Source organism: Nelumbo nucifera, chromosome 1, assembly GCF_055504915.1.
Source record: "Nelumbo nucifera cultivar China Antique chromosome 1, China Antique-T2T, whole genome shotgun sequence".
NCBI classification, from domain to species: domain Eukaryota; kingdom Viridiplantae; phylum Streptophyta; class Magnoliopsida; order Proteales; family Nelumbonaceae; genus Nelumbo; species Nelumbo nucifera.
The window spans coordinates 94,701,969-94,727,124 of record NC_142649.1 but is presented as its reverse complement, the minus strand read 5'-3'; the positions used below and the strand labels follow the sequence as shown (position 1 = coordinate 94,727,124).

Genomic DNA, 25,156 nt, shown 5'->3' with positions numbered 1-25,156 from the left:
TCTCTCTGGCCTGCCCAACAAAGTTCATGGAGAAGCTTCTCTCAACAATTTCGATTTAATAATATATCTTTTGTTTGGATTAGCAGGACTGCTAATCGTGTGGCTCATGGTATCCACCACTGTTCCAAACAGGAAAGTTGGTTTGGATGTGCAGCTTTTGGTCCTCCTTGGTTGAAGAATATGGCTAAATGTCTGTATTGTATGGTCTTATGTTTCTTAAAAAAAAGAATCCCTCAAGTTGTTTCAATAAACTTATATTTGGTTCGGTAGAAAATAATAGACAGAAAGTTAAGAGAAAAAGTACTTTTAGGAATATTGTGAGCATGAATATTTTAGTCAGCTTCCAAAAAATTCATTTATACCTTAACACTAGGGGTGGCCACGAGTCTAGCCTTTCACAAATTATTCGAACTCGGCTCATAAAAAATTCGGTTTGGCTCAGTTTAAATCAAGTTTTGAGTCGAATTTGAGCCCGATATATAGACTCATTTGTTAATCGAGCCGAGCCCGAATCCAATGAAACTCATTTCGTGGGCTCGCAAGCCTAGTATTAAATAAATAATTTTTATTATATACATACATAATATTTTTATTTTTCATGTGTAATAGTAAATAATTTTTATAATTCTTATTTTTTTGTCTAAAAAATAAAAGAAAATATTTTATACATACAATTTTTATTTTAAAAAAAAAAAACTTGGCTTATAGTCGAGCTCGAGCTCAAGCCTGATACTATTCTTGCGAGTCGAGCTCGAATACCCAAATATTCGGCTCAGCTCGAATCCACCCCTACTTAACACAGAAGGGGTACCTTTGCTTAGTGCAATGATAAAATCCGAAGCAGTGAGAAAGTGTGAGAAAGTGAGTTCAAGCTTAAATGTTTGTTTGTTTCCTCTTATCTCTTATCTCTTAAAGTGCAATAATACAACTTTTTATTTTCCAATGATACCCTCAAAATAAACAATAAAAAACTTTCATATATGGGGTCAAAATAGATATTTGATCATTTTTAAAATTCAGAACAACATTCTATGCATTCAAAAAGAAAAGTTCACCAATACCAATATACTTCTTAGTGTAATTATTACACTTTAATATACCAAACTTTAGAGCAAATGAAGTGCAGAAAAGCAACGGTGGAAGATTAGGTTAATATGCAATCCACCCCTCCCAACTAGGCCAAGAAGTCCCAAGACACAGGATATATATAGCGGGGACCAGCATTCGGTAATTGCCCTTTTGACACATTAGAAAAGAACAAGAAAAAGTTTGTACAAGAGACAACCTATATCTCATATACAGTATCTTGTCTCTCAATTAAATACAAAAGAATACAAAATATATAGAAGCCAAAACCCTTACTGCTTCTCACCCTAACCTCACCCATTGATTCTACCACTATTTAGTCTTTTATGGACTTTGAACAATTCAATCAAATTGAATTGAGAATTGAGATGGGTTCAAGATCTGCCATTACTATACAACAGAGAGATGGGAATTGAGATGAGAGTACAGAGAGAAACCAGTGATGATGTTGATTTGCATAATTGCATCGAATGGTTGCATTGCATGCCACATCTACGACGAAATGTCCAAATGCGTGTGGGTCAGTGGGTGATTCTGGTGTTCTCAAGTCAGCATACACGATCACACGCCATGCCTGCAGGCTGCAGCAAGAGCAAAGTTGGGTCTGGTGGTCCAGAATAATCTGAATCAATAATAAGGGATGGTGGGGCAGCTGCCAGGGGGACCCAACTCACCCAACCAACCCTCCCAAATCCTTTTCAACATGTTTACGGTTTGAGGAGGCCTCACAGGAGCGTGAGATGCCAAGAGAACCGTAACTGGACATAGAAATTAACAACAGTATGGTGGAGCATAGCTACGACTGATGCGTCTTTTTCGGCTTCTCATGATTCAAGGTTTTATATTCATAGGCTCTTGTCTGCTTCTGTGTCTTCATTTAATCAAAGCTTCCAAATGGTGGCCGTAGTATTTCAGTCCTATTACACCGTCCGATAAGACGTCAGCTGATACCTCACTCTCAGAAGAGCAAAACGTAGTTTTTATATTTTAATACATCTGTTCTGTTCTTAGCCCCCCAGAGCTTTCGTCGTTTTCACATCCTTCAGTTCCATTCCATATCCCCATGCTGGCACTCAGGCAATGCTTATGCCAAAATGGTACACCAACTGCTCCCTTTAATGACTAAAGGTGATTCATAGACATGCATGCGCAAGTTTAGCCGCACTAACAGGTAACAGCCTTTTTCTTTTTTTGGGGTTTGTTTCTCTTTCGCTTGCTCAACACAGCAAATGTGCTCTGGGTTTTCTATCAATATGGTTTTTGTGCCAGAATCAATCAAGCCCCCCCCTCAGACCTCAGTCATTCTTTTCTTTCTTTGTCACGAAAATGGCAGAGCTATGTCATGCCTCGACAACTGAACTCATATCTGATTTCGTAGAATTCATGGCTCCAGTTTTTAATCAAGTGCTCATGCTCACCCATTCCCATGTCTTTGGCTTTATAACCAATCATAAATCAACACCTCAGTGTTTCAAGTACACGAGGCAACATTATATGTTACATACATTCACAACTGGAAGGGAAAGGTAAGAGATTTTTAAAGGTTTCCTATTTTTTCCTTCCTTTCTCTACTTTTGGGTTGAGAAATGAGACGGGTAAATTTGTGGAATTTTTATGAACTTGTTGCCAAAATTGTTAGAATTCCAAATATGAAATGAAATTTCGAAAATAAATCCTGAAATTTTGGGATTTTGGGCTAATTTTTCATTTGTATTTATAGGTTTTTTTTAAAAAAAAAAAAAAACTGAAATCCTCAGAATTTTTTGGGGGGATTTTGTTTGGGATAGAATAACCAAAACCCGAATTGAAAAATAAAAACCATCAAACCATGTTTGTTGCCTGGTGTAGGGTGTTCTCATGCCATTGTGATGATTGATGACTTGATGTACCATTTGATCTTATATGTTTCAGATACATGGAAAGCGTCAACAACTACATAAACGCCAAATACTGTCCATTCACGGGGCCTTTGGCTTTGCTAGCAAGTTAACTATCCGAATTACCATATTTCAACCACTTGAGAGTAGTGGCAAGTGGCAACAATAGATCTGTAAACTGGGCTGTTCCGCTCGTGGATCGGAACTGCTTGTCACAATATGGACTGCTCACTATAGCAATTGGGGCCGTACCCTTGGGATATGTCGGGCTTAGGTTTTAAGGCTCATGGGTTAGCACCACATGACATAACAAAATGTGTCATGCTGGCATGACTTGTTAATACGACATGGCATGGTACAAAACCGGTCCACCAAAGAGTATAACCGTTGGGGGTCCTCAATAGCTTTTTTTTTTTTTTTTCTTAGTAGGGGAGTTTGTTTTATATAAATACCCCCAACAATTATAAACAATTAGTTCGAGGGATATTTATATATTTTAGCTTTCGGGGAGAGAAAATAACAATAATGCTCCCTAACAAGTTACACAACAACTAGTTTAAAAGGCATTTTGTTAAAGTGATAATTAATTTTATGAAAGACCTAAATACCCCTCCCAATAACTATAAAATGACTATTTTTAAAGGGTATTTTGGTTAACTAAATTAATTTGAATTCCTATAAATACCTTTACCCTCCCTTATTCTCATCACACCATCTCATACTCTCATATTCTCTTTTTATCTTTTACTCCCTATTCAACTTTACTCAGGTTTCATTTAAAGAAATTCTTGATCAAGTATCTCAAGTTAGTAATTTGGGAGGCTTAAAAACTTCATCACTTGAAAACTAAATTGGGATTTTGGAATGGCGGACTGATTAAGTTGCAATTAATTTTTATTTTTTAGGGTTTTAATATTACAAATGTTAAAAATGGTTGATTCCCTTCAAAATCCCTTTGGCTTTCCCAACATGTTTGGCTTTGAGGATATATAATCACAGTGTGACAACACCAATATGAGTGCTAGTGCTTCTATACCTTATGTTGTCGAAGCCACCTCTAACACTGCTACTAGGGGAAAGAAAAAAATCCAAGCCAGTCTAGGAAACGTTTATTATAGAAAATCTTGAGAGAAAGGAAAAAAGAGCTATTTGCATGAAATGTAAGAAGGGTTTTAGTTATAACAGCAATGGTGGTGTTGGCCATTTGGCTAGACATATGGCTAATCATCTTTAAAATAATTAAAATCAAATCAATTACAAATTGGGTGTGGGTTTTACTAGTAATTTACAATATTTCTAAGAAAAATGAGACAATCAGTAAATCATTAGTTTAAAATAGTTTCTAGAATTACAATTTGAGAAGATGCTTTAAATTTATTTTATCCATATAAAAAATTTAATTTCAACTTTGTCAATTCTTAATTCTAAAATTTCACTTATATCTGACATTTGGACATCAAAAAATAATATTAGTTATATTTGTATTACAAGGCATTTTATAGATGAAATTGGCTTTTGCAAAAGAGAATTTTAAGCGTTACAAGACTTGAGCGGCTACATAATGTTTTTATTAATTTCGACCATGCTAGTAATAATGATTCAAAAATAAATATTTTAAAATCTAAATTAAAATCATGTTTAAATGGTAAATTATTTCATATTAGATATGCTTGTCACATCTTAAATTTATGTGTACAAGATGCGTTAAATATTATTTCTACTCACATTTCTAAAATTAAAAAATGTATTATGAATATTAGAAAATTTTATTTCATACAAAGATATTTTTACTACTTTTTATATTGAGAAAATGCCCAAAGATTTTATACATAATGATGATTGGAAAATAACAATTTGTATAAAAGACCTTTTACAAACTTTGTATGATACAACTAATGTATTTTCGAGTGTTGATTACTCAACTTCTTATATTAATTATTTATAATTAGTGAATTCTTTTCAAGATATAGAAATAATTTATAATTTTAAAATATTATTAACACAATGAAAGATAAATTTAAAAATTATAAGGCAAATATTTCTCCTCTCTATTATTTAGTTACAATATTAGATCCTAGGATTCGAAAAAATGGTTTAAATGTTTTACTTGAATCTTATTATGAAAATGTGCAAAGTGAAATTAGAACCAAAAAAGATGAAATTAATAATTTATTATTTGAAATGTATAGTGTATATAAATCTCAAATGTTAGGACATAAGAGAGCTTGTACAACTCCTATTAGTTCTAGTAGTGGAACAGTTAGAGTTTGGTCACTAATAAATAAAAGACAACAATCTAATTCTACTTCATCATCAAGTTCATTTACTAAAGATAATTTTTATTTACAAGCTAATTTTAGTAATTTAATAGATTCCCTTGACTCCGAGGAATTAAATGATTTGATATTTTAACTTGCTAAAAAGAATATGAAAAAATTATCTGATTTTTATCACCATGGCACGTAATCTCTTAATACCTTCGATGTTCACAATTCCGTAGAGTTTTGTTTTAGTACAGGTACTAAGATTCTGGACTACGAGAGAAGTTATATAAATTATGAAAGCTTGAAAATGTGTATATGTTTGAAAGATTAGTTTGATGCTTAAAACAGGCTATAAGATAGAGGAGGGTTCGACACTTCACCAAATATTTCACTAAAATCAGATGATCTAAATCTAAATCAAAATCAGATGACAAAAATACCTCATTAAAGAAAATAATGAGGTTAATAATAAAAAATATCTTATAAGCTTCCCAAAAAACTAAACTTTGAAATTTGAAAACAAACTAAAAAAGAAGTATATATCAATCGTTTCTAAGTACCAATACGATATGACCGAAACTCATATCATATCGATACTTTAAACCTTGGGCATGAGACCACTTGGGCTCATGCATGGGCCATGCTGGGCTTAACTTTTAATGGATTCTGAGCTAGACAAGCATAGGCAGAAGCATAACCTGCCTAGGCCCACATGCCAGCATAGCACGAGCAATTTGCAAAATCATCTCTTTGCCGATATGGCATGGCATACTTTACACATCTAGGCAATAGTGCTCCCAGTGTGAAATGATATCCGATCTTAGGCCTTTCGGGTGGAGGTGCAACTACAAATCACAGAGCTACCCAACATACAAAATATCAATTACAACAATTGTCATCAAATTATCAATTGCATGTGTTCAGTTTCATTATACAATTTAGGGGGCGTTCTATAACATCAATGTTTTTGTTTTCATTTACTTTTTGAACTGTTATATAAAAATAATAATAATGACATATTTTGAACTTTGTTTTTGTGTTTGAAGGAAAAATAGGTTGTTTTAATTCAAAAAACCATACATGTTTTTTGAATCATTAAAATAATGATTTTTAAAACAAAAATATATTTTGTGACAAAAATTATATGATTTATGAAGCGTGATAATAGATTTTTTTTTTTTTTGTGAAAGAAACATGATGGATGAAAACATGTTTTTGAAACTAGGAATTGAAGAATATATTTTTTGTTTCAGTCTTGAAAACAAAAATCATATAAAAACCAAGAGTATCTTGATTTTGTAATTGTGTTTTGAGAAACAGTCTGTTTTCAAGTTAAATGGTTTTGATTTATTTTTGGAACCGGCAACAAGGACCTTTTATGGAACGAAAAAGCATCACATCAGCACCATGTCTGAATCTGTTTTCTGAAGAAAACTGACTATTTGGTTGGGCGTTTTCCCAAAAAAACATTTTCTCAAACCATGCCTTGGAAATTAGGAAAGGCATATGGTCTGAGTTTTCGTTTTTATATTGTGGATGTTTGGTTCCATTTACGTTATTCAATAAATGTTTATTGATAGTGCCACATAGGCGCCATCTCAGCATTTTCTCTCTATTGCTCTTTTGCATAAATCAAAAATATAAAAAGTGAACTTTGGTTTATGCGCATGCCAGTTGTTTGTAGAAATTATTTTTTAAGGCTTCCACAAACAGTCAAGCATTTATTCACTGTTACGCTGAAGTGGCACCTACTTGTCATAAACGGTTACAATTATTGCATTTCTCGGTTTTACCAACAAATAAAATACAAAGGTTTATTCAATAAACATAAATGAAACCAAACACATACATTATGCTAGCAACATTAAGTTGGTGTGGCATTAAAAAATAACTATATGACAGCAATGGTTTCAAACCAAAAAAGAAATGTTTTCTGAGAAAATAAAAAACAGCATACCAATGCAGCACTGTTTTCTCAGAAATTGAGATGCTCGAGAAACAACTCGAAAATTCGAGTTGAAAAAGGATTTACTAATTCCTAGATGCACAAAAATCATGATTAGTTTCCACAAGTGTAAATGGGAAGTAGAGAGAAATACTGTTTCCAATGATATGGTTGTGTTTGATACCACTGCCATTTCTTGATGAAACGTTTGAGATTGATCAATAGAAATTGGTATGAAATATGAGTTATCCGTGACATATCATAAACATTTTGAATTTTTTTATCAGCAATCATAAACGTTTTGAATTAATCAATACAATTTGTTGTTTTTACCTGAAATTTGGAATTTGACCTTTTTTACTCTAAACAATGACTAATCCTCCACAGGCATGATTCTCTTTGTGATGTGATAACTCATATTTCTTACCAATTTCAACCTATCAACCCATTATTTTGAAAACTGGACCAGACCGGAAGGTCAAACCATTAGGCTCATGAACCAGTCAAATCATCGGTTCCATTTTGGCCTTGAACTGTTATTTTGCTAAAAAAGAAAATTTCCGATTAGTACTTGTACTTTGGGCCTAATGTCACTTTGGTCCCCCAACTTTAAATTGTGACAATTCAATATCCAAACTTTCAAAACATGTCAATCCAGTACCTACCGTTAACCAGCTATTAAATGTCTTTAAATAGACACAAATGCCCTTCAAGTGTCATCTAATTTTCTTTATTAACCATCCAAACATTGACAAAAAAATTAACAGCCCTAAATCCTTGTCTCTTTTATTCAAGAAAGCTGGGTCCAAATTGCCCACTAAAATGTGCCCCCAACTTTCTTGAATAGAAGAAACAAGGGTTTAGGATTGTCAATTTTTGTCAATGTAACTTGAAGGGGATTTGTATCTTTTTCAAATTGCCCACTTGATGGCTAGTTAACGGTAGTTACTGAATTGACACATTTTGAAAGTTCATGTACTAAATTGTTGCATTTTAAAGTTTGGGGACCATAGTGGCACTAGGCGCAAAGTACAAGGTATTAATTGGGAGTTTTCCCAAAAAATATTGAAGGGTTAGAGAACTGCTAACCCGGGCGATTGAACCACTAAACCCGTCGACCCGTTCAGCAGTTCATTGTTTAATAAAATATTTATTTTTTATTTAAAGAATCATTAACAGAGAAAAAAAGTAATGCAGAGATGGGGGAGACTGAAATGAGATCTAAGATCTGAGATCACTAAGATGAGAGAGAGAGAGAGAGAGAGCAGAAAGGGTCAGGGAGAAATGTCGCCGCTGTTTTCTGTCACCACCATCGCCGGTGAGCATCTCTTCCTTTCCTTTCTTTCTCTCTTTCTTCTTTCTTTTCTTTTCTTTCTTCCCTTTTCCGGCCAACAACCACCCCCACTTCTCTTAATGAGACATATATATCATCCTTTTTACCCTAACAGGGCAAATAGATTACACCCGCTGAACCATTCAACTGGATGGTCAACCGCTGACCTGAAAACTGGTGGTCAAAGTGGTTTCATTTCTGGATCAGTTTTTAAAACCTTGAATCGATCCCAAACATTTCCTTGAAACAACGAAAATGGTACTAAACACAAACCATCTTCCAGATGTTGCTATGCAAATATTTTTGAGAAACCGCCCTCCAGTGTTACAATGCTCTCTTTCTCTCTATTCTTCCAAGTTCCAACAACAAACAAAATATGTCAGTACAAGCTAGACTGGCCCATGCACTACAACAAAGTCACAGACCTAGGACTAGCCCGAGACCGAACTAATCCAGCTCGAAATTTTACATAGGGGTTTAGATTTTCAATCTTCAGGTTGGGCTTGTGCCCAAGAAGTCGGATTTTTTTATTGTTCGGGCTGAGCCCAGGCCTAACCCCTAAGTAACCCAAACCCAGCCTAAGCCTGGCCCAACAATATACGTTCATACATACATATGTATATATATAAATTTTGCATACATATTTACCTATATACATACATATATATATATATATATATATATATAGTTACATAAATACATATATACATATATAATTTTAGAATGGGTTCATTGATAAACTCAAGCCTGGCCCAGGCCCGAATCTAACCCAAATACATCAAATTACAGTGTGGGCTGGGCTCAAATTGAAAAGATCAGGCTCAATCCAGACTCAGGCCTTAAACCCAAATTTTAGGGTGAAGCTTGGTAGTCCAACCTGTCCAACTTGCACCCCTAGCTAGTGGAACGGGTTTGGGTTTCAGACGTCATATTTGAAGAAACCCAGTGTGTTTTTAATACTTATATTCCTATTACTATTAATATTCTAGTGTTTCCCTTCCTTCACCTTTTCCTATTTATGTTCTTTTTTATTAAAACATGTTCCCATCTCTTGTTTTGGTCTGATTGCCCCGCTTCATACCGTAGCCCATTCTATTAACGGGCCAAGACGGATTTAGGTGTGGACTACCTAGTCAATTTGGGTCAAGCCCAACCCATACTGGACCCAGCCAGTCGACATCTTAAACGTGACTTAAATCCAAGTACTAATCGTAAGCAGGGCTAGTCTCTGGCTTACCAGCTTATTTTGATGAGTATATCCACACAACTATTAGTTTCCAGGTTCTGATCTCTAAACTTGCTAAATTGTATTGATGATTTCAGGATAAACATGACAAATAAGGCTGTCTCCTTGGTCATTTTCAATAACACCCTTCTAACAATATTTGCAGTTTTATAACAAATAGTAGATTTGGAATAGCCGGTGACCAGATTCAAACTCCCAACACACTTTTTTTATTGGAAGATTAGAATAACTAAAAGTTTTCAATACAATATATGTTGATAACCTATGACAGTGACACAGTACAGGCATACTGATTTTTCCTACTAGATTTCAATAGTACACAAAGGAACAAACAAATATTGGATGATGAGCAACTAGTCATCCCTCTTGAATCTTGACTTCAGTGAATGACACTCCATTTTGTGATTGCCTATGCGTGCTTTACATATGTGGCTTTAGTCTCCATGTCCAGACTCCAGAATAACTGCAAGTGTGCAACATTACTACTGACTTTATCTACCTCCATTTAAACTCCAACATTGGTAACAGCCACACTGGTGTGAGCATCACAATTCAAGATTGTCCTAGAGTTTTTGTTTTGCTCAAGCAAAGAAACTCTCTATACTCTCTTGAATTTTGGGCCATTGCTGTCCTTCAAGGCCTCCTTGACATTTTGACATTGTGACATTGTGACACCTGGCACATCATGCCAACTAAGTACAGCCTCTTGACAGCTAGACAGTTCGAGCTCGCCATGGGCAGCTCGCCACAAACAGCTCACCCTCTTATAACATGGCAACTTAGACAACTCGGCACTTCACAGGCAGTTTGCCACTAGGCAACTCGCCACCATGCAACACACAGGCAACTCGCCACTAGGCAGCACGCCATCTTGTAGCCTGGCACCTCAGAACAACTAGGTGACACTCGGGACCACTTTGGCAACAACTTGCCTTTGCTAAGTTGATGGTGTCCCACAGGCGCAGCCTGGCACAGGCGCGACCTGGCCCTGGCACGAGCTAGCAGCCTGGCCCTGGCGCAACCTGGCCCTGGCACAAGCTGGCAGCCTACCCTGGCGTGACCTGGCCCTGGCACGAACTGGCAGCCTGGCGGCCTGGCCCAGGCACCAAACTGGCAGCCTGACACAGGCGCCAACCTGACAACCTCGAGGAACACACCTCCGTACCCTGCATTTTACGAGATTGTGACTTGTAACGGCTATATTAGCTCACCCACTCCCCGAGTTAGGCGGAAATGGGCAACCTTACCAATTGGTAGCTTTATCCCCACCTAACACGAAAGCAGGTCCCATCACAGCGGGAATCCAGAAACTGCTCCACCTAACCCACGAGGACTCCAGTATATAAAGACCTCACCCCCCAGGGGCAAAGGCAGAAAAAATGAGGCAACAAAGGTATGCAAAATGATAGAAAAAGAGAGGATGGGTAATCTCTGCTCTCTAGCTCTCTCATTCTCTTATATCATCTTCAAGCTCTCTACTACTAAACTGTGCTAACTTAGCCATCGAAGTGACCCCGTTGGGTAAGCCACCCCGGGTCCTCTAACATTTGGTTCCTTGTAGGCCTTTAAAAGAGCAACAAAGCTCATCAAGGTGGCTCACCACCAAGTAGCTCATCAAGAGAGCTCGCAACCAGGGAGCTCCACTTCAGCCTCTGAGTCACGGGCCACTTGGGAGCAGACGAGATGACGAGGTACTTTGCCAAAAAATTGACACATCACGAAAAAATGATACGTGACCGGAAACGGTTACATCAATTGGCGTCGTCTATGGGAACACACTACGAAAAGCCAAGTTCTCATCCTACAAAAGCTAAGTCCTCTTCTCCCAGAAAGCTAAGTCCTCACCTTTTTAGAAACTGAAGCTCTCGCTTTATAGTTTCCATTTTTTATGAACTCAAAGAATGTGCAGGGAGCTAACAGACTAAGTAGCTCTAAGACGCCCACCCGGCGGCCTGGCGTGGCCTGCGCCGACCTGACACGACCTGGCACGAGCGTCGACCTGACGGCTTGGCCCAGGCGCAAACTTACAAACTGAAAAGGCACCAGCCTCAGAAACAAGTAAGCAAGTTCTAGCTCTTAGATTGTGATTTCTAGCTCGCAGTCTACTATGAGAGTATTAACTTAGCCATCGGAGTGACCTCACCGGGTTAGCCACCCCGGGTCCTCTGACATTTAATTCCTTGCAGGTCTCTAAAGAGCAACGAAGCTAATCAATCCAGCTCGGCACCTGGTCAGCCCAACGCCTCACAAGCAGCTCGGTACCCAGGCAGCTCGGCACCTCACAGGCAGAGACTTCAACGCTACAATAAGACCCGTTCGCCTCTACGGCATGGGCAAAGTTTAGGAGTGGACTACGAGTCGCTTCCAAAGCCTACGGGCCACACTACTGCTTAAGACCCATTCGCCTCTACGGCATAGGCAAAGTTCAGGAGTGGAGTACGAGTCGCTCCCAAAACCTATGGGCCACACTACTGCTTAAGACCCAGTCGCCTCTACGGCATGGGCAAAGTTCAGGAGAAGACTACGAGTCGCTCCCCGAAGCCTAAGGGCCACACTGTTGCTTAAGACCCAGTCGCCTCTACAGCATGGGCAACACTACTGCTTAAGACCTAGTCGCCTCTACGGCATGGGCAAAGTTCAAGAGTAGACTACGAGTCGCTCCCCGAAGCCTAAGGGCCACACTGCTGCTTAAGACCCAGTCTCCTCTATGGCATGGGCAAAGTTCAGGAGTAGACTACGAGTCGCTCCCAAAGCCTGCGGGCCAATCTACTGCTTAAGACCCAGTTGCCTCTACGGCATGGGCAACACTACTGCACAAGACCTAGCCGCCTCGTCAGCATGGGCAAAGTCAAGGAGAGTGGACTACAAGTCACTCCCAGAATCTAAGGTACCGAACTGGTAGAAACCTCGGCGCCTCACGGGCAGCTCGCTTCCAAGCAGCTCCCATATCCTAAGAAACTGAATCATCACCTACAAGCTCGTCGAATTACGGGCCAAAAGGAGAAATCTACTCCCTTCACCGAGTTACTTTCAACTCAAGAGTGGGGGGCAAATGATGAGGGCTGATTTGGCCCTCCAATGACATTGTGACACCTGGCACATCATGCCAACTAAGTACAGCCTCTTGACAGCTAGACAGCTCGAGCTCGCCACAGGCAGCTCGCCAAAGGCAGTTCACCACAGGTAGCTCGCCACGGGCAACTCGCCACAGATAGCTCACCCTCTTATAACCTGGCAACTTAGACAACTCGACACTTCATAGGCAGCTCGCCACTATGAAGCAAGCAGCTCACCACTAGGCAATTCACCACCATGCAACACACAGGCAGCTCGCCACTAGGTTTGCCATCTTGTAGCCTGGCACCTCAGAACAACTAGGTGATACCCGGGACCACTTTGGCAACAACTTGCCTTTGCTAAGTTGATGGTGTCCCATAGGTGCGACCTGGTGACCAAGCCCTGGCGCGACCTAGCCCTGGCACAAGCTGGCAGCCTGGCCCTGGCACGAGCTAGCAGCCTGGCCCTGGCGCAATCTGGCCCTGGCACGAGTTGGCAGTCTGGCCCTGGCACGAGTTGGCAGCTTGGCCCTAGCGCGACCTGGCCCTAGCACGAGCTAGCGGCCTGGCCCAGGCACCGACCTGGAGGCCTAACACAGGCGCCAACCTGACAACCTCGAGGAACACACCTCCGTACCCTGCATTTTACAGGGATGTGACTTGTAACGATTATATTAGCTCACCCACTACCCGAGTCAGGCAGAAATGAGAAATCTTACCAGTTGGTGCCTTTATCCCCACCTAACATGAAAGCAGGTCCCATCACAGCGGGAATCCAGGAACTGCTCCATCTAACCCACGATGACTCAAGTATATAAAGACCTCACCCCCCAAGGGCGAAGGTAGAAAAAATGAGGCAACAAAGGTATGCAAAATGATAGAAAAAGAGAGGATGGGTAATCTCTGCTCTCTAGCTCTCTCATTCTCTTATATCATCTTCAATCTCTCTACTACTATACTGTGCTAACTTAGCCATCGGAGTGACCCCGCCGGGTAAGCCACCCCGGGTCCTCTGACATTTGGTTCTTGGCAGGCCTCTAAAAGAGCGACAAAGCTCATCAAGGTGGCTCACCACCAGGCATCTCATCAAAGAGAGCTCACCACCAGGGAGCTCCACTTCGGCCTCTGAGTCACAGGCCACTTGGGAGCAGACGAGATGACGAGGTACTCAACCAAAACATTGACACATCACGAAAAAATGATACGTGACCGGAAACGGTTACATCAATTGGCGTCGTCTGTGGGAACACGCTACGAAAAGCCAAGTTCTCATCCTACAAAAGCTAAGTTCTTATCTTACAAAAAGCTAAGTCCTCTTCTCCCAGAAAGCTAAGTCCTCACCTTTTTAGAAACTGAAGCTCTCGCTTTATAGTTTCCATTTTTTATGAACTCAAAGACTGTGCAGGGAGCTAATAAACTAAGTAGCTCTAAGATGCCCACCCGGCGGCCTAGCGCGGCCTCCGTCAACCTGACGCGACCTGGCGGCCTGGCCCAGGCACAAACTTACGAACTAAAAAGGCACTAGCCTCAGAAATAAGTAAGCAAGCTCTAGCTCTTAGATTGTGATTTCTAGCTCGCAGTCTACTATGAGAGTACTAACTTAGCCATCAGAGTGACCTCAACGGGTTAGCCACCCCAGGTCCTTTGACATTTAGTGTTTTGCAGGTCTCTAAAGAGCAATGAAGCTCATCAATCCAGCTCGGCACCTGGTCAGCCCAGCGCCTCACAGGCAGAGACTTCGGTGCTACAATAAGACCCATTCGCCTCTACGTCATGGGCAAAGTTCAGGAATGGACTACGAGTCGCTCCCAAAGCCTACGGGCCACACGACTGCTTAAGACCCATTCGCCTCTACAGCATGGGCAAAGTTCAGGACTAGACAACAAGTCGCTCCCAAATCCTACGGGCCATGCTACTGCTTAAGACCCAGTCACCTCTACGGCATGGGCAAAGTTCAGGAGTAGACTATGAGTCGCTCCCCGAAGCCTAAGGGCCACACTGTTGCTTAAGACCCAGTCGCCTCTACGGCATGGGCAAAGTTCAGGAGTAGACTATGAGTCGCTCCCCAAAGCCTAAGGGCCACACTGTTGCTTAAGACCCAGTCGCCTCTACGGCATGGGCAAAGTTCAGGAGTAGACTACGAGTCGCTCCCAAAGCCTACGGGCCACACTACTGCTTAAGACCCAATCGCCTCTACGACATGGGCAACACTACTGCATAAGACCCAGCCGCCTCGTCGGCATGGGCAAAGTCAAGGAGAGTGAACTACAAGTCGCTCCCAGAATCTAAGCGCTAAAGTACCAAACAGGCAGAAACCTCGGCGCCTCACGGGCAACTCGCTTCCAAGCAGCTCCCAGAGCCTAAGAAATTGAATCAGCGCCTACGAGCTCGTCGAATTACGAGCCAAAAGGAGAAATCTACTCTCTTCACCGAGTTACTTTCAACTCGGGAGTGGGGACAAATGATGAGGGCTGATTTGGCCCTCTAATTACATTGTGACACCTGGCACATCATGCCAACTAAGTACAACCTATTGACAGCTAGACAGCTCGAGCTCGCCATGGGCAGTTAGCCACAGACAGCTCACCCTCTTATAGCCCGGCAAGTTAGACATCTCGACACTTCACAGGCAGCTCGCCACCATGTAGCAAGCAGCTCACCACCATGCAACACAGCAGGCAGCTCGCCACTAGGCAGCTCGCCATCTTGTAGCCTGGCACCTCAGAACAACTAGGTGACACCCAGGACCACTTTGGAAACAACTTGCCTTTGCTAAGTTGATGGTGTCCCACAGGCGCGACCTAGTGACCTGGCCCCAGCGCGACCTGGCCCTGGCACGATCTGGCAGCCTGGCCCTGGCGTGACTTGGCCCTAGCACGAGCTGGCAGCCTGGCCCTGGCGCAACCTGGCCCTAGCACGAGCTGGCAGCCCGGCCCTAGCATGAGCTAGCAGCTTGGCCCTGGCACGACCTAGCCCTGGCACGAGTTGGCGGCCTGACATAGGCACCAACCTGACAATCTCGAGGAACACACCTCCGTACCCCGCATTTTACGGGATTGTGACTTGTAACGGCTATATTATCTCACCCACTCCCCGAGTAAGGCGAAAATGGGCAACCTTACCAGTTGGTGGCTTTATCCCCACCTAACACGAAAGCAAGTCCCATCACAGCGGGAATCCAAAAACTGCTCCACCTAATCCACGAGGACTCCAGTATATAAAGACCTCACCCCCCAGGGGCGAAGGCAGAAAAAATGAGGCAACAAAGGAATGCAAAATGATAGAAAAAGATATGGGTAATCTCTGCTCTCTAGCTCTCTCATTCTCTTATATCATCTTCAAGCTCTCTACTACTATACTGTGCTAACTTAGCCATCGGAGTGACCCCGTCGGGTAAGCCACCTCAGGTCCTCTAACATTTGGTTCCTTGCAGGCCTCTAAAAGTGCGACAAAGCTCATCAAAGTGGCTCACCACCAGGTAGCTCATCAAGAGAGCTCGCAACCAGGGAGCTCCACTTCAACCTCTGAGTCATAGGCCACTTGGAGCAGACGAGATGACGAGGTACTCAGCCAAAAAATTGACACATCACGAAAAAATGATACGTGACCGGAAACGGTTACATCAACTCTACTCCTCCCTGGCCTCTTCATCACCTCTTGGCCAGTTGTAGGCTCCTGTGGTCCTGCCTCTTTGAAGTGGACGGGTAATATGACAGCACACACACACACACACATATATATTAAAGAAAGGCTTTTAGGCTATAGTCCCCACCATTCAAACACGTGGATTTTTCAAATTTAGACATATAGCATTTTCTGAGAAATTACTATTAAAGCCCATACCCCACTACCACCATTCAGACAAATGAACTTCTCATTTTCTAGAAAGCTAGATATGTGGCAATGCTGAGAAATTCCTACTAAAGCTCATAACCCACTACCAGGCTACAACTCTCCTCCATTTAGACACATAACATTTTCATTTTTCTAGAAAGCTAGACATGTGGCATTTTTTGAGATGTTACTACTAAAGCCCACAACCCACTACCACCATTTTCAATCCATTCCTAAAAAAATGCATAAAATGCAAAAGTGGTTATTCACAACCACTTCTGCCTACATTCTATCAATCTCAATTAATCATTAATCCTCTACTTATCATAACAAACTATCCATATTCTAATAATTATTGAAAAGCTATTTTTTGAAATAAGTATTTCTTGAAATTTTAATAATTATTTAAAATATTAATAAATATAAATTTAACAGTATTGATTCCATAATGTAAATTTAACATTACAGATTCACCGTACTTAGTACGGGGTCATTCACTAGTTCTATAGAAAAGCACCTTCTTAGAATATCTCAGGTTTCCACCTGGAGTTTAGCTCCATGTTTCTTCCGAAATGTGCTTTCTCATGATCTTTGTAATCATTCTTCATTTTCTTAATGGAATTTTGGGAAGCTCACAAATGCATAGCCAATGCACCATCACCAAGCAACGACTACCGGGAGAATCTTCCTCCTCACCGAATTTTTCTACACCTCCCTCCTCATCCCAGATTTCTTCCCCAAAGGCCTCAAGAAACTTTCTCATATTCTTCTCCTTTCTCTTTCTTTTAACTTTCACCTCCTACTCTCCTAGGAAGAACAGGCCCAAAGTCTTGCCAACTTTCACCTCCTTATCAATTAGAGTCTTCGAGTCCACACTTCCTGTCTTCATTTCCTTTTCCTCTGGCACCAGCATACCAGAGGCCTCATCTATATCAGTTTCAACCCTGCAAGTAGTCCCTGAACAATCACCCTTTTTGGACTACTCCCATTGAGGAGCCCCCAGATTGATCATACTATCAACCCCTCTGGAAGACGAGACCAAATCAGCCCCCCACAACGTCCCACGGCACACCCACAGCACATCCCTGCCGTGTATTGGAAACATCTCCCAATGATGACATCATCATTCCTGGTATTATCATCGGGAGATTCCCAATACATGGTGGGGATGTGCTGTGGGATGTTGTGGGGAGTAGTCTTGTGGGGGGCTGATTTGAACTCGGAAGACAGGATGTTCCAAGCTAGGATTCACAGGACTCAGTTTTAAATTTTACTCCCCTTCTTTTATGGATTCTTTTATACTTGTTGGTCGGCCCTGAATCCACTAGACCATCTTTCAGCCTTGAAAACGCCTTAGTGACATGAATTACATTGAGATTGCTTGAAGCTCTGGGTTTCTTAGGAAACCCTCCAGGCATCACCACTTCCGGCCAAATTAGGTTCTTTGCCCTTTCTGTCCAGGTCAATTCCCAATCTTCCAACAATCACTTTGGAAACCAAATAATCGGAACCATTAAGTCCTTCACCTTCTCTCCCTCACCTTCATCAAAGCTGCCTCCTTTTTCCTCACCGCCCATCTCCCAGTTCTTGATCTGTCCACGAATGTTTATGATTCATTTATGATTGATTTAGTTAAATATGTACGTAGTTTGTCTTCAGATCATTGAAATTACCTTTTACAAGAAGCATTCTACGTAGGAACAAGGTACCTAGAGGAAAAACCATGGGAACCTAGTTACCTTGATGATCTCTTCAGTAGAATGTATAATCTACTGAGATACATTTGTTTCTCAAAATTCATGGAGTCAATAGAATAGTTTATCTGTTTCTGTTATAATTCGTATATTTATCTTTGCTGTAACTTATCCTATCATAGTTATCTGTAACTGATCTCTCTATATATATATCAATACAAATTGACCTCTTGAGAAGAGAGGAATTACAGCAGCTTCAGAAACCTTGTTCTTAAATCTTTCAGTTTCAATTCCATATCTATTCTACATTATGCTCTTGAGAATGTAAAACCAAGTTCCTTTTTTATCTTGAAATTGGAATTGATTGCTATTTTACAGTATATCTAGATAACTGTTTAGCAATATAGTTGACTAATTCCTGAAATCACAAGACTATTTTAAAACAGAAGCTTTTGAGGCCAAAGTAACTGATCAACATGTTGAACCAGGTAGGAAAACCAAACATACCTCCATGGAGCCATTCATCAATTTGGCCGATATGGGCATTTCTTCTCGATGTATTACTTGTTACACCATCATTCTTTCTTTGCAGCCACTTCCATGTAAATTCAAACTGTAACATGATCCTCCCCCCTTTACCACAAACAGAGGTAATAGTTAAGAACAATGAGATAACAAATACTAAATTTTATTAAAAAAAAAGAATCTAAACAGAAATTAGACACAATATAGTCGCCTATAGCAATGGAATCCCATTGAAATGAAAAACATTTCAACTTAAAGGTTTCCCGGTGAGGAGGAATATGTTGGGTAGGTTTGGATTAGGATCAGAAGACTGAAACGCAAGTCAAATTAGGAAATGCACAACTCAAATATCATACTGATTTTAGAGCTTATCAAAAATTGCGAACCCCATTCAGAAAAAAAAAAATGGCAGATTTTCCTTAGCCCTCACTTAAGAAACAGGTTCGGAACGTTGGGTTAATTATTTCGTGTCTGTTTGTCCTATGAAGTCAAATTAGCTAGTGAAATGCCCAACCAAAACCATGAATCAAATTTAAGGTGGATGAATTTTGAACTTACCCCACGACAAGAAACTGCTCCACAATCTAAATTAACACAAAACTCGAGAGGCAGCTAGAAGCCTACATTTGCCAAATTAAAATCATTTAAATTGTTCCACAAGACCAGAACATTCAAACGAAATGATAGGGGAATTAAAACAAATTACTATGAATTTTCTATAAAGATATAGTCTTTAACTGCTGTTGCTTGTGGGCTCGAGATTTCTTCTTCTCCCCACCAAAATTTTCACTTTATACAATTCAATCATCTGTTAACAATTGGCAATCTTATGTTAAATGACTATCAAGAAAAACAAAAGACGGTAATTTCATCATCTCCATTGCCATCCAAAACCAGAAAACAAAAGCAAAAAAGGAACTTTTTTCTGATAACGTTTCTTTATTTACAGTTTTCAGCTTTTCCTCAAAAGTTGAAAGTTAAAACCGCGGGCTCCAAGCAAAGATCTCACAAGGTAAAGGGATTTGGAGGAGGGTGTATGACAGGGGTCTTCGACATGGTCATGTTACCAGTGATGACATGAGGTGCAGCGCTATCTTCCACAACTACAGGATTAACCTGCACCACCCTCTCCGGCACAACCTTCTCTCCCTCCACCTTCGCCAACACCTCGAAGTGCATCCTCACCGATTCTGGCTTCGTCCTCCATTCCGGAAACCCCTCCCAGTTCATCCCTTCCTCCCCTCCTTCCTTCAACGGCTTCTCCACTCTAAACCCAATCTTCAGAAACGTCTGCGCCGATGCATCCGCCTTCAACAACCTAAACGACCCTTCCTGATTCGCCTTCTCACCCAGCACAGAGTACAGTAGTGCCTCGAACCCCATCAGGTTTCGGTTCGACCCATTCACCGACGCCACCGGCCACATTGTGGTGAATCGTTCAGGTGTCAGAAGCGTCGTCACCTCACCTGCTTCAACGGCTCCGGTCGTCTTGCCTCTCGACGGCGACGATAACTCCACGAGTCCCGGTGCGAGGCGCTTCAGCTTGAGCTTCCCATCCGATTCGGACGATGAGGAAGAGGAAGTGAGGGATGATGGACCAACTATCCTCAGGGAGACTAAAGGAGCCCCTTCGGCTTGGGTGCGTGAAGCATCGCGGAGACGATGGGCAAGACTTAAAAGGGAAGAGGCAAAGCTCCCGTGGGTTCGGTTCAAGGGGAGTGGGAGATCGAGCGGATGGCGCAGGCTGACGGACCTGGCGCCTTTAACCGTCACCACAGCGCCTTCCGCTAGAACGACCTTCTTCAGCACACCGGCGTCTACGTCATGCTGCAGAACAAGGAAAATTCAGAACGAATTCTAAACAAAACAAAACCCTAATCAGGAACTGATCGAGAAAGTAAAACAAAGGGAAGCTCACAGGTAACGAAAGTCTCATGTCCTTGGCATCTTGGATCCAGAGCTCCATGGGGCCAGCCAACTGAAAGGGGGACAAAACAGGGGAAACATGATCCTGCGACCCGCGAGTATCTACTAAGCTAGTCTGCCAACCGGAAACCGAGGGATCCTCGGTCCGGAAGATGGGCAGATCCACGTATTCCCATCGGTTGACATCTTCGAGAAACTTAAAAGGGAGAACTTTCTTGTCGATCTCAATATCGAACTCATAAGCAACAGAATGCCCGACCAAGGCATCCTTGATGTCGAAACCAGAAATCTTGAAGCCATCAGCTTGAAACCCTAATCCCTTAATGATGGCATCCTTCAAATCCTGAATATATAAATTATAAATTCAGAAAAAAAATTAACAAAAAAGAACAAAAGAAACAGCATTGGTAAAATTACTTACAGAAATAGCCTTTGAGGGATTCAAATTTTTTGCTGTCGATATCTGTGCATTGGACGATCCAATCGTAAGGAGGAGAAGAAATCCCATCAGACAGAGGGATCGAAGCGCCATTAGATAAGAGGGATTCCAAATTCCCAATTCCGAAAGAAAAAAACAGAAAGGAGAGTAAGATATAATATATGAGCGAAGATCGATTGATCGTTCACAGAGAGAAAGAAAGAATTATGGGAAAGAAGGAACGAAGAGAAAAAAACCTTTTAAAATCAGGTTTAGTTTTTGGATCTCGTCTCGTTGTACTCGTAAAGGAAGGAGTGGTGTGGTATGGATGGTTCTAGATGGACGATGATTGTTGGATAGAACAGAGATGCTGACGTGGAGTTAGTTCGACCAATGAGAAGCAACAAAATGATGCGAGCATGCCTACGATTGGTCTGGCTAACTGGCTTCGTTGGTGTGAATGGTTAACGTGGAACTAATGTTTGTCTTTGGAATGTTTTCAGTTTTACACTGCTCACGCGTATCAAATCAGAACGCGGGAAAAATAGAGCCCACGTGTAAATTACTTTATAAATAAGCCGTTGGATACACTGTGTGGATAATATTCGTTGAACGGATCGAGATTTGCTATCACACATCGCACCTTACACAGTACGTGTGTACGGGAGAAGTTTCCGATGTGCAGTTAGGATTAGACGTGTTCATGAACCGCGTCGGGTCGAACTTTTACTCATCATTAATGAAAATACGTTATGCCCGAACCCGAGCTCGACCCGACCAACGAGAAGTAACAAAATGATGCGAGCATGGCTACGATTGATCTGACTAACTGGCTTCGTTGGTGTGAATGGTTAACGTGGAACTAATGTTTGTCTGTGGAATGTTTTCAGTTTTACACTGCTCACGCGTATCAAATCAGAACGCGGGAAAAATAGAGCCCACGTGTAAATTACTTTATAAATAAGCCGTTGGATACACTGTGTGGATGATATTCGTTGAACGGATCGAGATTCTCTCACACATCGCACCTTATACAGTACGGGAGAAGCTTCCGATGTGCGGTTAGGATGGGCCGGGCCGGGCCGGATTTGGGCCGGGCTTTTACTCATCATTAATGGAAATACGCTAGGCCTGAGCCCGAGCCTGGTCTGACCAACGGGCCTATAACTTGGGCCTAAGTCTGGCCTTGAGAAAAAGCCCGAAGCCTGACCTAATAAAAAAATTACAATATTCTCTATTCAAATTAGAATTAAAAATTCAGATGGTTTTTTTTCTATTTAAATGAACAATGGGACTACAAGATGGTTTTTTCCCTTTCTTTTACGTTTTAAAACATAGTTTTGCATTCTTAAATCAAAAAAATTTATTCAAATGGACATAATCACATAACCCATTTTAAGTCTAATTTTAGGTCGGATCGGGCCGGGCTCGGGCCAGGCTATTTTGACAAAACCCGAGCCCGGCTCGAATTTATTGCGGTCGGGCTTTTTGGCCCGAGTTTAAGCCCGTGGGCCTATAAACATGTTCAAGCCCGTCTGGGGGTCGGGTCGGGCCAGCCCGTCGGGCCACCCGGCCCATGAACAGGTCTAGTTAGGATATGTTGTAAGGTTGGTGTGAGGAGCGAATCCAAACTTCGGCTTCAGTCAGAGCAAAATCCGTTCGTAGCCTTGCATCGGGAATATCTCCGTACTTCTATGCTTTATTTCATGGGGAGATATTCCCAATGCAAGGCTATGATGGCTATTCGAATGGACTTTGATCTGACTGAATCCTGTTTCCCTTATTCGGCGGAGACGAACAATGTTTTTGTTTGAATATTTTAACTTTGGGACCGAACGGATTTTTGGCTTCAGTCCAAGCACCCTTAGTCACGGCACCGTTCGCACATCAAGACGTGCCTCCGAATCGTGTGAAGGGCTGAAGCATGTGAGGATGCTTCACCTCGTTAGTGAGACTCAACGTTAGTGGAGTTGAGCAAAACGACCTCTCCTCTCCTTTCTCTTGAGTATCGTAGAGACATCTCTCCTCCCTCTCTCTCCCCCCATCCGCCCGACAAGGACTTAACAACCATCACCGTCGGCAATAAACAATCATCACTGGCAACTTAACAACCATCACACTTCATTCTGTTCTTGTTAAGTCGCCGTCGGGCAAATGGAGGGAGAGAAAGGGAGGAGAGATGTCTAGTCTGCGACACTCAAGGGAGAGGAGAGGAGCAAAACAAACCTTGTTTTCCTTAACTAACGGCAAGTCTCGTTTTGCTTCAGCCCTTCACACGATTCGGAGGATGCATGGCGTGTCCTCCGAATGCGCGAATGGTACCCTGACTAAGGGTGCTTGGACTGAAGCCGAACTCTTGAAGTACATGTAGGATACGGTATAAGGTTAAAGGGGTTTTTATTGTTCAATCCACTTCAGAAATCTTAATCCCACCGTACAGGTGGAATGAATCCAAATGAGGTTAAATCCATGGGGAGGATGTGGTTTATAGGGGGCTACTAATAGACTAGGAGGGGCTGTAATTTCAAATTTCTGAGCTGAAGTGCAGTCTAGTTATCCCTAGGTTTAATACCTAATACGGTATTAGTACAAATAAGATACAGTATTAGGTTAAATATGGTATTATGCTGAGATATCAAAATGAGAGAGGGAGAAGAAAGTGATGAAGTGGCTTCGTGAGGAAGCAAAGAAGGCTAAAATGAAGAGGGGTTGAGATTTTTCAGTTGGGGTAAGAGAGAAATATGCCACCTCTTCATTTTAGCCTTCTCTCTTACCCTAACCAAGAACTCTTAGCCCCTCTTCATTTTAGCCAAGGTTTTTTAAACCGACTCGGACAACGAACCGAATAAGGGTCTAGTTCTCAGGTCGAACGATCTGACTATTTGAACCAAACGGATGGCCCGTTCTAACAAAAAGAATAAAAATCAGCCAAACCATTGAACGGTTCGAACAGTTTGACCACCCGGGTTAGTGGTTTGTTTACCAATCAACGATTTTGGGATAAAACGGAACCGGTCACCTAACCGGTTTCCGGTTTTCCAATCCGGTCCGATTTTGAAAACCATGATTTTAGCCTTCCTTGCTTCCTCATGAAGACACCTCATCATTCCTTTCTCCCTCTCTCATTTTGACATCTCAGCATGCATGACCCATCCCTCTTTCCTCTATGTTAATCTCTTTATATATCCCTTCCTAAAATCTCTCTACCAAAATCTAATCTAATCTAGCCAAGTGTCACCACTATCCCCAACTTTCTCCTAAATTATCTATAATTCCTATTTATCTTCTAAATTATATATAATTCCTAATTATCTCTAATTTAGTAGAGAGTTTCTCTCCTAAATTATCTTTAATTCTTATTTATCTTACCCCATTTTTCATCTATATCTATCGAAAGAAAGTTTGAATTAAAAATATTCAGAATTATTTAAATATTATGATGAAATTATGTAATGACTTTAAAATATTTACTAAAAACATAAAAAAATTATCATAGATTTAATAATATTCATACTATTAATAATTTTATACTTTTATGAAATACATAACAAAATTATATACTGACGATATAAATTATAGTTTTATGAATTTTTCAAATAATAAAATTTAAAATTTAAAAAATATTATTTAAAATTTTCAATAACTAAATATTATAAATAAAAATATTAAAAGTAGTTAAATATTATATAACAAAATATTTAATATTATATAATAACTTTAAAATAAATAAAATTTAAATAATGAAAAATTTTAAATATTTTATATTTTATTTAAATATTAAATAACGAAATATTTAACATAACTAAATTTTAAATAGTTAAAATAACAAAATTATGTAATAAACTAAAAAATTTTATTAAAAGTAAAAAATCATTATAATCAATTCCATAATAAAAATACACGGAATAGAATGAAAAGATATTTTGTCTCTTTCTCAAAAGCAGAAGGGCTT

General features: G+C 40.8%; 1 protein-coding gene across 1 annotated transcript; it reads right to left on the bottom strand.

Annotated features, from left to right (window-relative positions):
* Nucleotides 1–19,552: 19,552 nt before the first annotated feature.
* TIN1 (tunicamycin induced protein) lies at nt 19,553–21,657 on the bottom strand. Its single transcript, XM_010270340.3, has 3 exons — nt 21,208–21,657; nt 20,779–21,129; nt 19,553–20,687 (listed from the first exon to the last, which is right to left on the bottom strand). The coding sequence occupies exons 1-3, from the start codon at nt 21,316–21,318 to the stop codon at nt 19,866–19,868; spliced, it is 1,284 nt and encodes a 427-aa protein (XP_010268642.1). The 5' UTR covers nt 21,319–21,657; the 3' UTR covers nt 19,553–19,865.
* Nucleotides 21,658–25,156: the final 3,499 nt, after the last annotated feature.

Excerpts from the sequence above, each read along its gene's own strand:
- TIN1 (XM_010270340.3), bottom strand. The coding sequence starts at position 21,318 with ATGGCGCTTCGATCCCTCTGTCTGATGGGATTTCTTCTCCTCCTTACG. Across the intron at positions 21,130-21,207 it reads ATCCCTCAAAGGCTATTTCT|GATTTGAAGGATGCCATCAT; the intron begins GTAAGTAATTTT and ends TTATATATTCAG. Across the intron at positions 20,688-20,778 it reads ACATGAGACTTTCGTTACCT|CATGACGTAGACGCCGGTGT; the intron begins GTGAGCTTCCCT and ends CTTGTTCTGCAG.